At 36.2% G+C, this 15,441-nt stretch overlaps 1 protein-coding gene across 3 annotated transcripts; it reads left to right on the plus strand.

Moving 5' to 3' along the window:
• The first annotated feature begins 1,070 nt into the window (after positions 1-1,070).
• LOC141644398 (cytochrome P450 78A4-like) lies at positions 1,071-13,794 on the plus strand. 3 transcript variants are annotated; one of them, XR_012544035.1, is made up of 4 exons: positions 1,071-1,252; positions 5,492-5,581; positions 8,787-8,878; positions 12,981-13,089. XR_012544035.1 is itself a non-coding variant. In XM_074453923.1 (2 exons), exons 1-2 carry the CDS (start codon positions 10,476-10,478, stop codon positions 13,593-13,595), a joined length of 1,563 nt encoding a protein of 520 aa, XP_074310024.1. In that variant the 5' UTR covers positions 10,153-10,475; the 3' UTR covers positions 13,596-13,794. The 3 variants fall into 3 exon arrangements, 1 of the variants encoding a protein (XP_074310024.1); XR_012544036.1 differs by lacking the exon at positions 5,492-5,581; XM_074453923.1 differs by lacking the exons at positions 1,071-1,252; positions 5,492-5,581; positions 8,787-8,878 and adding an exon at positions 10,153-11,423 and having other exon boundaries at positions 12,981-13,794.
• The last annotated feature ends 1,647 nt before the right edge of the window (positions 13,795-15,441 follow it).

A 15,441-nucleotide genomic window follows, 5' to 3' on the forward strand; every position in this document is an offset into this window, starting at 1 on the left:
TATCACGTGACTAGATGTACGATCACGTGACTAGGTGTACGAATAACATTTTACTCGTCCTATGAGGCAATTTCCCGAATAACATTGCTCGAATAACATTTTACTCGTCCTATGAGGCAATTTCCCGCTGCTGTTTGTTTCACAATGACAATAATTAAAGACAATCTTTATCCCAGGTCATCACATATTCATATATCTTCTAATACCGATTTTTAGTCATGGATAACTTTATGTGTCAATTTTGAGGGTCAGAGGGGAACAGAGCTTGGAAATTTTGATTTGCGATAGTAATTAGTGTACATCTAATATGATAACTAATCCATCTTTGTAATGCGGCGATTACCATGAAATTTCCCAATATTTGTAATTTTATCAGATTTTTTCTATTATTTGGAAATTTGTATTTGTTGATTCTCATTGTTTACAATTTTAAATTTAAACAATTGAATTTTTACAGCAATATTTGTGTCTTATATAAGGCTGTCTTTATAGTCTATAATATGGTGAGCATCGGTCCAAACTGGACCGAAGCGAAGACTGGAAAAAATATTTAGGTGGACCAAAGACAAACCTAAAAAATTCGGTCGTGGGAAGGACTGAACTCGTATTTTTCAGTCCGGTCCCGTCTTGTCTTGGACTGAAATTAATAATTCTTCACTTTCACGTATATTGTATTTAAAATTTAATTTCACTAAATGAAATAAAGTAGGTTATCATAGTATATTTAGCTTAAATAACAGCCAATATTAAGTTTATAATATTTTTTTGAAAATAAAATACTTGATTATTTCATAATGCTGCGAAAATTAGTAAGAAAACACCTAAATTTCGGTCAATTTGGTCCAGGCCAAATTAAGAGGTCTTTATCAGGACTTGGCTAAAAAACGAAACTTCGAAAAGTGTGGATTGATGACCGGATCTTAATGAATCCAGTCCAGGTTCGATCCAAACCAAATGATCCAGTTCGGATCTAAACTTGCTCATCCTAGTTCACATTGAGTGACAGGGGTATTCTAGTAAATGTAGCTGATCGATCTTTGTACAACTTGTACCCTGATTTTGCGCGCCAAATGGATCCCTAACCGTCCGAGCAAAAACCGCACAACAAAGAGGGACGCTAACTTGTAAGGGTTTCGATCATTATTTCTCTCTCCTCTCGGTTTCCGTCCACGAACTCAATTCCTCACATCAATGGCTTCTCCGATTACTAAATTCAACCACTTGACAGCGCAAATCTCGTAACTACGGTTATGTAAGTTCATCGCTTCATCAATTGCAACTTTTCTGATTTTAATCGATGCTTTAAATGATTTATTTGTTGCAATTATGTGTTCGAATTGGTGGAAATTTGTGATATGTCGTATACTGATTTCAATAACTTGATGATTAGCGTGATTCTTGATTTCAAGCAATTGTAGAAACTAGTACTGTAGTGCTGGCCTGTGAATTGAGCTTTGTAATGTTTCGGTGACGTTGAATTTGTCGTGGATTGATTCGCGAGGATGGATTTCATGGTGTGGTGATGAATGATATCTAATGCAGTAGGGTGAGAGGTGGATTATGTGTTTTTTATCCAAACACCCCCTCACCCCTCTTCCCCTTCCATTTTCCCTCCTCCAAGGCATATCAAAATCTCACCACAACATGAGAGATTTGGAAGGAAATTGTATCTAAACACCCCCACCCCACCCCCATTTCCCTCTCCTTCCCTTCTCTCCCTTTCTCTTCCCTCCCTCCTCCCCTCCCTTTCCCTCCTAATTTGGTATCCAAACAAGGCCTTAAGCGATTTGGATTTAATCTTTGAGTGATTAACGGCCGTAATTTCAAGCCATGGATGATGAGGTGGAAGGAAAATAATATACGGAGTATTATATAGATCTTTTAGAGGAAATAGGTAAAAAAAGGATTGGAAAGGGAGAGGAAAGAAATGGAAAGGATCCCTGAGCTACATATAACTAATTAGCTGATGTTAATGTATGCCATTAATGTTGAATGTAGAGTGAATTACGAGGTAATCTATCTTCAATCCGATACATTGTTCTAGTAATACCTGGAATGTAGGATAATCCTCCTGTAACACTTGTTTTGGAACATTTGTAAATCACGTCGTTTTCTTCTGCGTTTAAACATCCGTCAGACTTCGAAAAACAGATTATGAACACACCCTATAAGAACAACCCAACAAACGGATGGGTGTGAACTTGGAAAGGTTAGTTGATCATCCGAACTTTCCTTACAACAACTAAGCTAATACTTCCTCTGTCTTAGTCATTTGTTTATCTTTGATTAAAATCTCTCATAAAAAATAAAAACGGTAAACAAATGAATGAAACAAAGGGAGTTGTTTTTAGGATAGACTTCCCCAAGTACAAGAATTGGAGTTTTTGGTACTTTGTATAATTGTAATAGTTGGTCTAATTGTAATAGTTGGTCCAGTATGACATTTTTTGTTGCATCGGACTTAAAATATTATTAGTCTTATTAGTTTTTTGAACACGTGGTTGTGGATGTAAAGCAAGCGTACTCCATATTGAGTGTATGAGCTTGCAATTAATATAGGAACTAGAATAGAATGCAAATCGTTTAGGACTGTTTGTGGAATTTTAGTTTCAGGACAGTTACTCATATCTGAATGACTGGTCAATGTTTTGATTTATCTAATGCCTCTTACTCAAAATCTAATAGTGAGTCAAGCACAGTTTATAAAATCTAGTTTCAACCTTTCAGGATAGTATATGTTCCGAGTCTTCCGACAGTAACGAGTCAAGTGCATTGCATACTTGCATGTTAGTTTCATCAATTAATAGCGGAATGGGATAACAACAAATTACAATGCAACATAAACCTTAGAGATTTACCGGTGCATATTTTGAGAATCTTTGTATAGTTAAGAAAAAGGTGTTTATTAAAAGCAGTTTGTTATTTTTCTTGGTTCTTGCGCCTTTTTTCAGCTTTCATATCCTTCGAGGCAATTGAATTAGTAATAGCAGTTTTCAGCTCCGAAGATTGTGCTTGCTAACTATGTACCTGTCATACACTGGCCTTTTTGTGAGATGAGAATCCACGATGAAACTTAAGGACAAGTCATTGAACAACATACTCTTTTTGTGGGCTAACACTGTCTAATTCCTTAGTGTGAGCTTTTCCACTTTCAATGGAGTCAAAGACTTACTAATCTATGGCGTTGAAATATGTCGAAATCAAGCAAAATGACTCATTGAATGTTGTGCACCTTAACACCTCTTATATTGTGACACATTGTGACACAATTTTCATTTATGGTCATTGAAAAATAGCCTGTCTATGTTTTCAGCAACGCATTGGGTGTACATTTGTTCTTGTTCTATTGCAATCCCGCTACAAAATATTTGGTTTCATAGTTCCTATATTCACAACTTGCTCACCATACGCTAGCCACTATTTTCACAAAATGACAGAGCTGGTGGACGATAGGGATTTGGGAATATGTATAGACTGTCTTATTTGCGTGATTAAGTAAACTACCATTCATTTTACTTAGTTGCTACATCCAAATGCCGTCATTATGAACTTTTATAGAGTACCGCCATTTCACATGAGAAATTGTTGCTACCATGCTTTTATTAACTACTTGTAGCAAATTTGTTCACCTGACCTTGTCTTTACGATGTTTGGACTTTTGTCCCTGATGATGTCAATTAGTTTTTGTAACTTATACCCAAATATTTTGTGGATGGATATGTGGATTGTTATAGTGCCTCATAAACACTTCTCTGTTGATTATAGTTTCTATCTTTTTGCGTTTGTGAAACATTCACTTATTATTGTAGACTCATTATAGAAATCTCTATCCACCTAGATTACGGCTTTTGCATTTTTTCCTGAATATAGAGGACTGTCTAATAATATAAAACATATGGGTTCAGTTAGGTAAATTTTAATTGGGATATGCTTTAGTAGTATGTCACTTTGAAGATATGCAGAAAAAGGGAGGACAAGGCATTAAGCTTTCGAGAAAATATTTTATATCATCCCTTGCCTATGAATATTTATCCATTCGCCTAAATGTTTCTGTTTTGATGATTGATGATATTCAGTGTCAAATGTTTATTGGTCCATATTGTTTTTCTTTTTTTTCCGTAAATGCATGTCTTTATCACTTCATTGTTATTTCTGACCATAGATTCCAGCCAACCTTATTTTATATTTGAGCAATAGTTTTATCAGATTATATTATAGTAATTAATACTATTACTTCTTGCTTAAGCATGTCTCTGGAATCAGACTACATTACTGAATTAGATCTTATCTTGAGTTTTGATGTCATGTGTCTAAAGTTTACTATATTTTGTACCCATACAGAGCACAAGACACTTTTTCGTCATTAAATTCTTGACATTGATGCGATTTGCTTTATCCGTAATTTTTAGCTTCTGAACGGAACAGACAGAACGGTCACCCGGTGGTCTATTGAGCTATGTATTAAGTATTAACAGTGACTATAAATCTTGCCAAATCTGTCCTTTCCACTGATTTGTAGTCAAATTGTTGAAGTTTATAGGTCCTAAGAGAAGCAATCTCCTTTCACGTTAAGGGCCTGAGACCCTTTGTAGTGTTCACATCTCACCATTGGACCTACTGAACTCTGTTTGATTTTAGCAGCTATGTCCTAACATTGTACAAATCTCGGTCTACACTTGGTCTTGGAATCTGTGTTTTTGTGGTAACTGATATAGTAGGAGACAAAAAACTAGTCCATCAAACTTAACGACCTAAAGAAAATTCAAGTGTCTTCTTAAGAAACTAATATTTAATACATAGCTGTTTAATATTAATAGCCAATCATTAATCCTGTTCTTTAATTCAGCAAATTGTCATTGACTTTCCATGAAGGGTAAAGGGTAGACTGAATAGCTGGGAGATTCTTGCTTGTTTCTTTACTTTTAATAGAAAGAAATCTTACCAGACTGAAAAAAATAGTTTCAGTACCCTTCCCTTTCTCACGCACTAGTTAACCTACTTGCTATTTGAAATTGGCCCCTTGGATGTTGGCTTGTAGTATGCAATAATCTACGAGGAGTTAACACAGCATTCCACTTTGATCAATCTGCCATTTTTATATTCATGCGCAGCCACTTCCACTCCCAAAAGTCCTTTTAAATAATTTTTCCTGCAAAGATACTTTACTTTTTGCATTCAAATTTGTATTTTTTTCACTGGCTTGAAGCAGCTAATCACTGTTATACTGGGTTTTAAACATTTTACATTCTTCTGACTTATGTCCTATAGTCGTCGTAAGGATGTCCAGGTACTTGGGGAGTCAGTGGGCCTGTTTTCATTTGTCATTGTGGTACTTTTTTTTATTAAAGTTAAGTATACATGATTTTAGTTTTAACATTGATATTATTAGGTTCTACGGAAGATATATTGTCCACGTGCCCTCTTCTTTTTTTCGTATTGATTATTGGAGATTTCGTGGTCCCATACTTGTGCATGCTGCATCTCTTTGCAGGTCCCAGTTTAGCCACAAAGCAGAGAGTGAACTGTTACAGTAGATATTCTATTGGATTCTGCTATCTAACATCTTGGTTTCCATATCAAGGTGTTGTCAGATTTTAACTCTCTTTATTATTTCTGCTTTTAAAGTAGGATATGGCCATAATCTATATATATGCAGTTCCATGCCATTTGTTGCTTACCTTCAAAGATCTTTATGATCTTGTTCATGATATAGTAATATACTACTTGGTCGCTTAATCAATCATTTGCATGTTAACTGATTTTATGTGGAGATACATCATCATCATTCCCTAATAGCAACGATTTTGTTGGTTTGTACTAGTAAACCCCAAATTATTTTGCGACCGAGGCTGTACTGTTATTGTCTTATTACTGCTGTTTCAGTTCATGAAATGACAACATTCTTGTGCCACTGGTCACATTTCAGTGGAACCTTAATAAGCTTTACAAGTTTGAAGTGGGTTGTGGGTACTAATCAGATTTGTTTCACATTTTGCTTGCAGAAAATGCACATGTATTTTCTGTCTAGGGTGTGTGCTTAATGTTTCATTGGATCTTACGTTAGTGCCTTCTGCCATTAAGTTCTCCAAAGTAAAAAAAATTCTCTTAGTGTCTGCCAACTAGTTAAGTGGGTTATTAGAAGGGTGCCTTTTTTTTAAAAAGTATTTTCAATTTTTCTTTTTTTGGCATATCACACTCCTATGAGATTTACTATTATGCTCTACTCTCATAGCTAATCTTTTCATTTGCTGGGCTAGACCATCTTATTCTATTTATTAATTCAGGAGCATCGTGTCTCACTATCTGACCACAAAAGAAGTCTTAATAAAATATGAAGACACATCTTCTTTATTGGTTATCAACTATGTTACTCCGACACTTCACTTAGTTGCCGTGTCGCGTATCCGACACCTATTTGTCCGATACCGACACGACACTTCGACACTTCACTTTAGACCAAAAAATTGAAAAATCCGCACAAAATAGCCGTATCCAACACTCGACACGCGTCAGACACGACACCCGTGTCAAAGAGTCAGGGTAACACAGGTTATCAATATGATGAGCTTATTTAGGCCTAAGCTCTGAACAACTATTTTTTACTTCTTATGCCAACACTCTGACCTTCAATCTACTTTTTGATTTGCTCTTTTCTCAAACCACAACTGAATTTTAATGTTAAATATTCCTTGTAATTTATAATGTTAACATGACCAAGAAATTAAATTGTGAAAATGTTGAAATTAGCAGTTGCCGAGACAAATTCGAGTTATTCGAAATCCAATTTAAATTGCAAACACATGTCTCTATGGCCTTTTGCTCATTCGTAGTTTGATTTACCTTTCCTTCTATTTCTAGCCCATTGGTTAGTAATTGCTTTGAAGATGCAAAACTCTAATGCCATCTTATCTAGTACAAAGGTTTATCTCAGTGGTGGAGACAAGATTATGTTTGGGATAAAACATGGATTTTTTTTTTTGGGGGGGGGGGGTGGGGGCAAATTTGTAAATAATTCCTTATATATAGTTTCTGAGGGGCTGCAACCTGCAACCCCTACACTCCTCGCTCTACCATTGGTTTTTCACCTGATTTGTAAATGTGCAGTACTGCTAAACTTTGTAGCTAAATTTGATAATCCTTGCAAGTGAATCTAAATTCCACAAATATAGGTTTGATAACAAATACAGTGTATTTAAAAGTCCGTTTGCTAATTTTCCAATTTTTTAGAGTTTATTTTTCAAAACAATCACATAGAGAGTTTAGAACTAATCTAATTGAGTCTTAGGCGAGTTCCATGACAACAAAATGGAATAATTCTTTGAGTGCTGGCATAAAATGACTGCCAATGGGCAATGACAGCACATAGCAGACAGGAGTCAGCAACTGCTCAAGTGTCTGTCTCTGCTCTCTTGCCTCTATCCTGCTTGCAGTCATTTAATAGAGGGATAGGGTAGATAAACTTACAGTCAGTTGCCTAACTAGGATGCTGCCAACAATTAACATTAGAGGTATGCCAGTAACAAAAGTGGCAAGGCATGCTAAACATATCTTATGCTTTTAAGCTCCAATCTAAATAAGACCAGCCTATGTGTTAATGACCTTTATGTTTCACTAAGTAAACTTTAAGACGAGATTAGGCAGAAGAGGAAGGTATTGCTCAAGAGGGGCCAGCATTGTATAACAATTTTGGCTCTCAGGGTATTGCATATTTGTATGGTACAATAGACGTATGCTATGGAAACTGTCTCCATAGAGTTGTCCTCCTCCAAAAAGAAGACAGTGTTCGCTATTTTAAGATGGTTCAAGTGTGCCAGGTTATTGAGTGTGTTGCATTTGCTTATGTCTTGCTTTTGTAAAGTTCGACGACAACAACAATTGGGACACCACCATCACCAACAAACCCCTAGTAGCCAAATGTTTTGGTGTTTGCTAACATGAACTGTAATATGATTCTGTCAATTGAAGTGTAAAGACGTAAAACAGTAAAAAATGATATGTTAACCGTCTATCGAAATGCTCTTGCGAAGCTTGACTGTCAATGAAAAATATTTATGTGATTTCAAGCTAAGGTAAAGAGAAAGCCTGACTCTAAAAAAAATGAAGGTTCGAGGTCAGAGGAAATTTGTGGAGAGTTTGACGAGGTTTCTTGCTTACATTGAGATTTTATCAGTAGCCATCTACTCTATTTTGGATTACTTGGTGTGGTATAAGAGTTTTAGTTATGGTCTTAGTGTTATATGGTATCATAGTTCTGATTTTTAAGCCAATCCTCAGTTATATCCCCGTGAGGCCATGACAAGTAGACGAAGTTGGCGGTTTGTCAGGAGCTTTGCCTTTGTAGTTGGTTTTTTGAGGGGTCAGGAGTATAAATTCCTTTAAACCTTACTCTTTTTGGCTTTATTGACATTTAGTCCTCAATGAATGATAAAAGGTTACTAGTGGGCGTGATTTTTGTGGGTTATCTATGAAGGAGCACGTAAGGTTTTATTATTGCCGTGATGTTATCTCTGGAGCGGCATAACCTACAAGGCTACAATTAGTGCACGTGGATCGTGATTGACATGCGATACCTTTGTATAATTAGTTTGTGTCGGATTTGTATTCTGCTGAACTTTACAATTTCATTTGTAAATAGGTCCTAACATGCAAACCTTCTGCTCTGATTGGCTAAATGATGGGAGACACTAGAGTACTAGACATAAAGATATGGTTTCCATGTTTCAATTAGTAGCTAGCTGAATGAAATAGTAATCCTTGTACTTGACAAAGTTGTGTTACTCATGTAGGTCCAGAAGATTACATGCGCCAAGCAGAAATATGGATCTGAAACTAGAAGGTGGACATTGTGGGACAGAATAAGCTTCTTGCCCTTCTGCAGGTATCAATTTCATGTACTTCAAATTGTCAAGTTGTCTGAATTCACTTGCGGCTTTGCTTAGAATGTTAAAAAACGCTGTGTTTCCGTTTCTATTTGAATACATTATTGTTAAGGATCTGGTCGGTCTTCTGTCTTGATTTTTACACTTAAGCCTTATTTGGATTGAGGTGAAAGTGATTAGGTTAATGACACCTATCTTATCTAGGCTAGGTTAGGTTAGGTAAATGTTAGTGTCTTTGTTATTCACTTAACTTTTTTAAATAAAATTTCACCTAGTTTCACCACCTATTTCACGAATTCACGGTTATCAGAAATTGCCAAATTGGTGAAGCAATGCAAACTTAGGTTAAGTTTTAATCTTCCTTACCCCCAAGAAAAAGTGAACCTAATAAGGTTAAAAGAAAGATTAACCACTCTTAAAAGTAATTTCACATTGAATGCAGCTTACCTTATGTGTGGATTAAGATGGTGTGTTAGGTGAATGTCACTGATTTTACTTAAGTTACGGCTAATCTTAGAATTTTCACCACCAACATCAAAGCGTTAGTTAATAGAAAATGGTAAAACTTGTTGAAGATAAGTTAAACCCTAACCGTGCATATGAGTGAACCAAACAAGGTGCCAAAGTGCTTTATCTCTCTCTGAGTTTTTTAATGGTAATCCTGACAACATATTTTATATTTTCAGTATATGCATAATTTATTGGTACGTATGAATGAAGAAAGGAAAAATTATCTGTTTTCTACGCATTCGTGCTGCATCAACTTCTTATGGCAGTTTTTGATGTGCATGGTTCTTCTTTGCCCAAGGATAGCTGAGACGGAGGGACACTAATGTAGTCTTTCGACCTTTAAAACTTTTCATATTGCATGCTATGTTTCTTTGATAGTCTATCATCATGATATTTTAATTATGGTGTTTTATGAGTAATTTTTCCTTTTGTGTATTTTAGGGTGGTCCTAACTCCTAAACATACACTTTCTATTATTCAGAGGGATTTAAACTTTAGAGTAAAACACCACACAATGGAAAATCTTCAATATTATAAAATTTGCTATATGATGAAAAACCTGTTGATTTTCAGGAAATCCTAGGGATTTTCTAATTGTTAACCTGCTACATGTTTCCTAACTACAGTATTTTTATAAATTGAATAATATACTCCGTAATATTTAGTGTTTTTCTCACCCAATTGAATAATATATCGGCCAAAATTGAAAAGAGAGAATGAGGTTTTTTTTTCTCATTTATTTTTGATAAATTCCACGCAAACAATTCCTGAAGAGTGTTATAACAAATATCAAGGGAAATCTGTTTGATTTTGGTGAAAAGTGGAAAGTTGACTTAATTTATCTTGCTACCCCCTTCCACCCCACCAAAAAAGGAAAGAAGTTGAAAACATAGAGGTTAAAATTCCAACTACCAACAACATCCTTATACTACTTACTGTGTTACTGTTGTAGGCTGGTCTATCTATAAATAAACCATTCTACATGCTCTATCCTCACAGCAAAGTTCCAACTCAAAAGTTGAGACAGTTCTACAAGCTTTGAAGAACTTTACTATCTAACCCTCTCTCTACTCTGCTCAGTATACTATGATAATTATGAACTCCATTCTGCCTAATCTACCTCTTCTAAATCTTTGCCTTGAAACCACCCAGCAAACTTGTTATGCCCTCATCGCCTTTTTCTCCTTTTTCTCCTTTGTCTATTGCTTACTGCACTTTTGGTTAGTCCCTGGAGGCTTTGCATGGAGAAGGCACGGCCTAAACTCCTCCGCAGAGCTCAAAGGTCCTTTAGGTTGGCCGGTACTGGGGTCACTACCTGAAATGGGTGTTCTTGCCCACCGTAAACTAGCTAGCATGGCTAGTTCCTTGGGTTGCACCCGTCTCATGGCATTGAGCCTGGGCACTACCCCTGTGATTATCAGTAGTGACCCTGAAACTGCCAAGGAAATCTTATCCTCATCCTCATTCTCGGACCGACCCATAAAAGCATCAGCTCGTTTGCTCATGTTCGAACGAGCCATTGGGTTTGCTCCTGCCGGTACATATTGGCGCCACCTTAGGAGGATAGCTGCCACCCACATGTTTTCTCCTAGGAGAATCTCTAGCCTCGAAGGTGTCCGACAATGCCTAGCAGTTGAGATGGCAGGAAATGTATCGAAAGAGATGAAAGTGAGAGGAGTTGTGAAGTTGAGAAGGATGTTGCAAGAAGTTTCATTGAAAAACATGTTAGAAAGTGTTTTTGGAAGTAATTTGGGTAGCGAGGGTGAGAAGTTAGGATTGATGGTTAGGGAAGGATATGAACTGATATCTGAGTTTAATTTGGAAGACTATTTCTCACTAGGTTTCTTAGACTTTAATGGAGTTAAAAGGAGGTGCAATAAATTGTCTTCTAAGGTCAATGAACTTTTAGGAAAGATTGTTATAGAGAGGAGAACTAATGGAGACTTTAAAAATAAAAATGACTACCTCAGTGTGATGCTATCTTTGCCTGATGAAGAAAAACTAAGTGATTCTGATATGGTGGCTGTCTTGTGGGTAAGAACTCTTTAACACTTGATGTCTATCTTACCTTATCAAAGTTATACTTCTACAAGAGTCCAGTAAGATTTAACAGTATGCGAAACACGAAGAAAATCTAAACTAGTTAAATTAAGTTATGTCGGACCCGAGTGTGTTGAAGTTACTAGTCTTATATTTTTAGTCTATAGTGAAGGGTAGCAGAGTCGTATCATGTCAGAAGAAGTATTATGTTGACAACGATACAACTCAAGTTGAAGTAATATACTAATAAAAAGTAAACACGAAGCAAATTTTACCCGAAAAGTTTAAAATATCACCTTGTAATGTTGGTTACAATTTATATAACTGTGAGTCTGTGATGCAACTGATATAGTGACATTTCTGAATACTGATAGATTAGTGGCACTTTTGTTGTTGGCAATGACAAAGGTATGACAACATTTAATCAGTTAAGGGAAGAAAACTCAGTGACATGTTCAGCATTATCTATTGTGGATATCATGAGTAGATATTTCTCCAAAGAGTAGATAACGAAATTACTTGAAAAACAGGGCTAAAGAAGAAATGAACCTTTTTACGAATGGTAGCATTTTAGTAATTATGTGGTGATCCAAAGTTTATGTTTTCCTATCCTTTTTTCCTTTTTGATCCTTTCTGTTCGCGTAGTAAAGTACAGGTGTCCTGTTATCTTTGTTTCATGCTCATATGTTATCATGCGTTTCTGATTTCTCGATGATATTTTTACCTGATCTTTGTTTCATTCATGTTACTTTTTCAAGTACTCCTTTGTTTAGTAGTTAGTACTGTCTTTGATGATAAGCTGGATTTGTTTCATCCACGTTACTTTATCTAGCACTCATTTTGTTTCCCCACTTAGGCACTTACCAACCTAAAATCTTCCCATTGATTTCCACCCTTTGCATGGCCTTTTTTTTTTTTTTTTAATTGTTTTCTCTGTTTATTGGGACAAATAAGTCATTTCCATGATAAGTCGCGAAGATCACTGCAATAAAAGATTCTGCAATTAGGAATCTTTTTAATTCATTTACCTCCATTTTTTGGTGCTGAGCTAAAAGGCTACAACTCTGGTGATAGCTTTGTTCTTAATCTAAGAGCAGCTGACTTCATTAGTTTGGTGATTCATTTTTAAGATTCTTACCCATGCACTTCCCCCTTTCATTCTTTCTTTTTTCGGTTGAATCATTTGGGCTGTTTAAATTTGAGCTACATAAGGTCATAGGATGACAAAACTTCCGCTCCAAAGTTTTTAGGGAATCAAACTTGAGATATCCGAGTGAAGTAAATCAACCCTTACAGATCTAAGGATTTGATGTAGAAGTGGACAGTGGTAGACCCATTGTCCCATTTATGTTGTCACTATCTTATTGCAGTCGACCAACTTTTCGTACAAATACTTGGATAGAAGTAGTAAATATATTCTTCGTAGTTCATACTATGCTATATTTGGGTATCCATCATATGAAGTACTGACAGTTCATTATTCCCTTAGTATAATATAGTGGGAGTACCGAGTAATACTCTATTCTTATGTCGTATCTATGTGATGTACAGGAAACAGTATTTAGAGGAGCGGACACAGTCGCTACTCTCCTTGAATGGATAATGGCTAGAATGACTATGCACCCCGATATCCAAGCAAAGGCTCAAGAGGAGCTGGACTCGTGCGTTGGGCCTGACAAAGCTGTCCAAGATTCTGACATCCAAAACCTTCCCTACCTTCAGGCCATAGTCAAGGAGGTGCTCAGGATGCACCCGCCCGGCCCATTGCTTTCCTGGTCCCGCTTAGCCATCCATGATGTCTACATCGACAAAGTCATGATCCCAGCTGGCACAACGGCAATGGTGAACATGTGGGCCATAACCCATGATCCAACCATTTGGAAAGACCCATGGGCCTTTAAGCCTTCCAGGTTCATGGATGAGGATGTTATGATCATGGGTTCAGACCTAAGGCTTGCACCGTTTGGGTCGGGTCGCAGAGTGTGTCCTGGAAGGGCTTTGGGGTTAGCCACAGTTCATTTGTGGTTGGCCCGTATGCTACACGAATTCAAATGGATGCCAGCCCAACCTGTGGATCTTTCAGAGCGCTTGAGGCTTTCTCTTGAAATGAAGAAGCCACTGATTTGCTTCACCGTTCCTCGTTCCACCAGCAAAACGAAGACATAATTCAGCAAATAATATATAGTTTACACAATATAATTAAAAATATGTGAAGAAACAAAATCGCTATTATAATATGTAACCCTCGCGATCTTATGTACGCTACGAGCTAGTATAAAGAAGTAGAAGCAACTATATACTATTGAAATGATGTTACCATCTGTTGATTGATAACAATAAAACTATGATGAGTTATTGAGTTGTACCTTTTGTGTTTTACTCATTTCTAGATTGTTTAAAATCTTGAATCAACTAGTTAAGGATAATAATCTAATTTAACTAAAGGTCTCAAATATTAATCTTTCACTACAAAAGTATTTCTTAACATCAAATATTAATCCTTCACTCCTCTACGAGACTGACTATAACACATTGTTTAAAATCCATATGCAAATACGATGGTTTTGAGTTTTGATGCATGGTGAATAACAGAAATTAACTAGACTCGGCTAGTAGAAAATAACCCCTGTAAATAATAATGCTAATACCTTGAATATAAACAAGTAAACAACATTACCGTTAACATACTTCGACCGAATATCTGAAAGCTTTCATGCTATTTTTTATACGAAAAATACAAAGACGCATTAAAAATGGAAGATGCTACGGTTACACTTGGTGTATAGAATCTTCTATACACCACCAATAAAAATTCGACATGTGGAGGAATCTATTAGTTGTTATATGGGGAAATTATGAAAAGTTTGGAGGGAAAAAAATTTCATCATTGGAAGGAAATATTATAGGAAAAATTTGATTTGATATCTTAATTAATAATTATATTTACTATAATTAAATATAATATTATATCTTAAAAAAATATTCATCCATATCATAAAAATCTCTACCCTAACCATCATACGTTACTTTGTGAGGAAAAAAAACATGCTGTTGCTTTTAATTAAAAAGAAAATTTATCAATTGGGCACAAAAATATTAATTAGGATTAACTCAATGATACGATTTACTTCGATTAAATCAAAACTAATAACCTTGAATATATTAAAAATAAAAAACAATGACGGTATGATGGTGGTTGGAACGGCAAGGCTGCGTACGGGGAGGACGGGGAGATTGTCGGTGGTGTGAAGTGGTGGTGTACGGGCGTCAGATTGTTCGGTTGGAGAATTTAGCACCCACTTCTTTCGCCCGTGAACTAGGGAGAGGAGGCTGGTGCGCCGGTGGGGATGAGACAGGGTGTTTGTCGGCGAGAGAGGAGGTCGGCGTCAGTAGGTTTGACGGCGGGGAGGAGCAGCATGGTGGTAGGGAATAAGGACTGGTGATGAGAGGTACCCATAAATGTCCGGGAAAAAAATATTACATTGATGGCCAAAGGGCTCGTCGGCGTGAGATGTTGTTGGGGCTGGTTGGTGTTTGACGGCAGAGAGGAGGCAATGGTGGTAGGGTGGTTGGTGGTGGTAGGGTGATTTCACGGTTGTACTGATAAACATTAGGTGAAGAAAATATCAGTTAAAAGGAAAGAATTAGAAAACAATATTTACCAAATGTAAAAAAATAATTTTAATAGTAAATTTTTTTTTTTTAAAAAAAATTGAGTTTTAGAATTTGGCTCCCAAAATCTAACAAAATAAAAGTTGAAAAAGATTCTATCTCATGTCTCTACCGTTGACACGTGTCATGACGCTACTCGCAGTGTATAAAAGATTCTATACACCGAGTGTAACCGTAGCCTTTTCGCATTAAAAATGCCAACACATATTTATTCTATTTATTTTTTGCATATCTTTATTTATTTTTGAGAAAAGATCATTATCATTAATAAAAAGTCATACGACATCTACAACTTATGCCAAGCTCAATCGGATACAAATCGGATACAAATCGATTACAA

The sequence above is a fragment of the Silene latifolia genome, chromosome 2 (assembly GCF_048544455.1).
Source record: "Silene latifolia isolate original U9 population chromosome 2, ASM4854445v1, whole genome shotgun sequence".
Lineage (NCBI taxonomy): Eukaryota > Viridiplantae > Streptophyta > Magnoliopsida > Caryophyllales > Caryophyllaceae > Silene > Silene latifolia.

Coding starts and splice junctions, on each gene's coding strand:
- LOC141644398 (XM_074453923.1), top strand. CDS start 10,476: ATGATAATTATGAACTCCATTCTGCCTAATCTACCTCTTCTAAATCTT. Junction 11,424..12,980: donor ATATGGTGGCTGTCTTGTGG/GTAAGAACTCTT, acceptor TGTGATGTACAG/GAAACAGTATTTAGAGGAGC.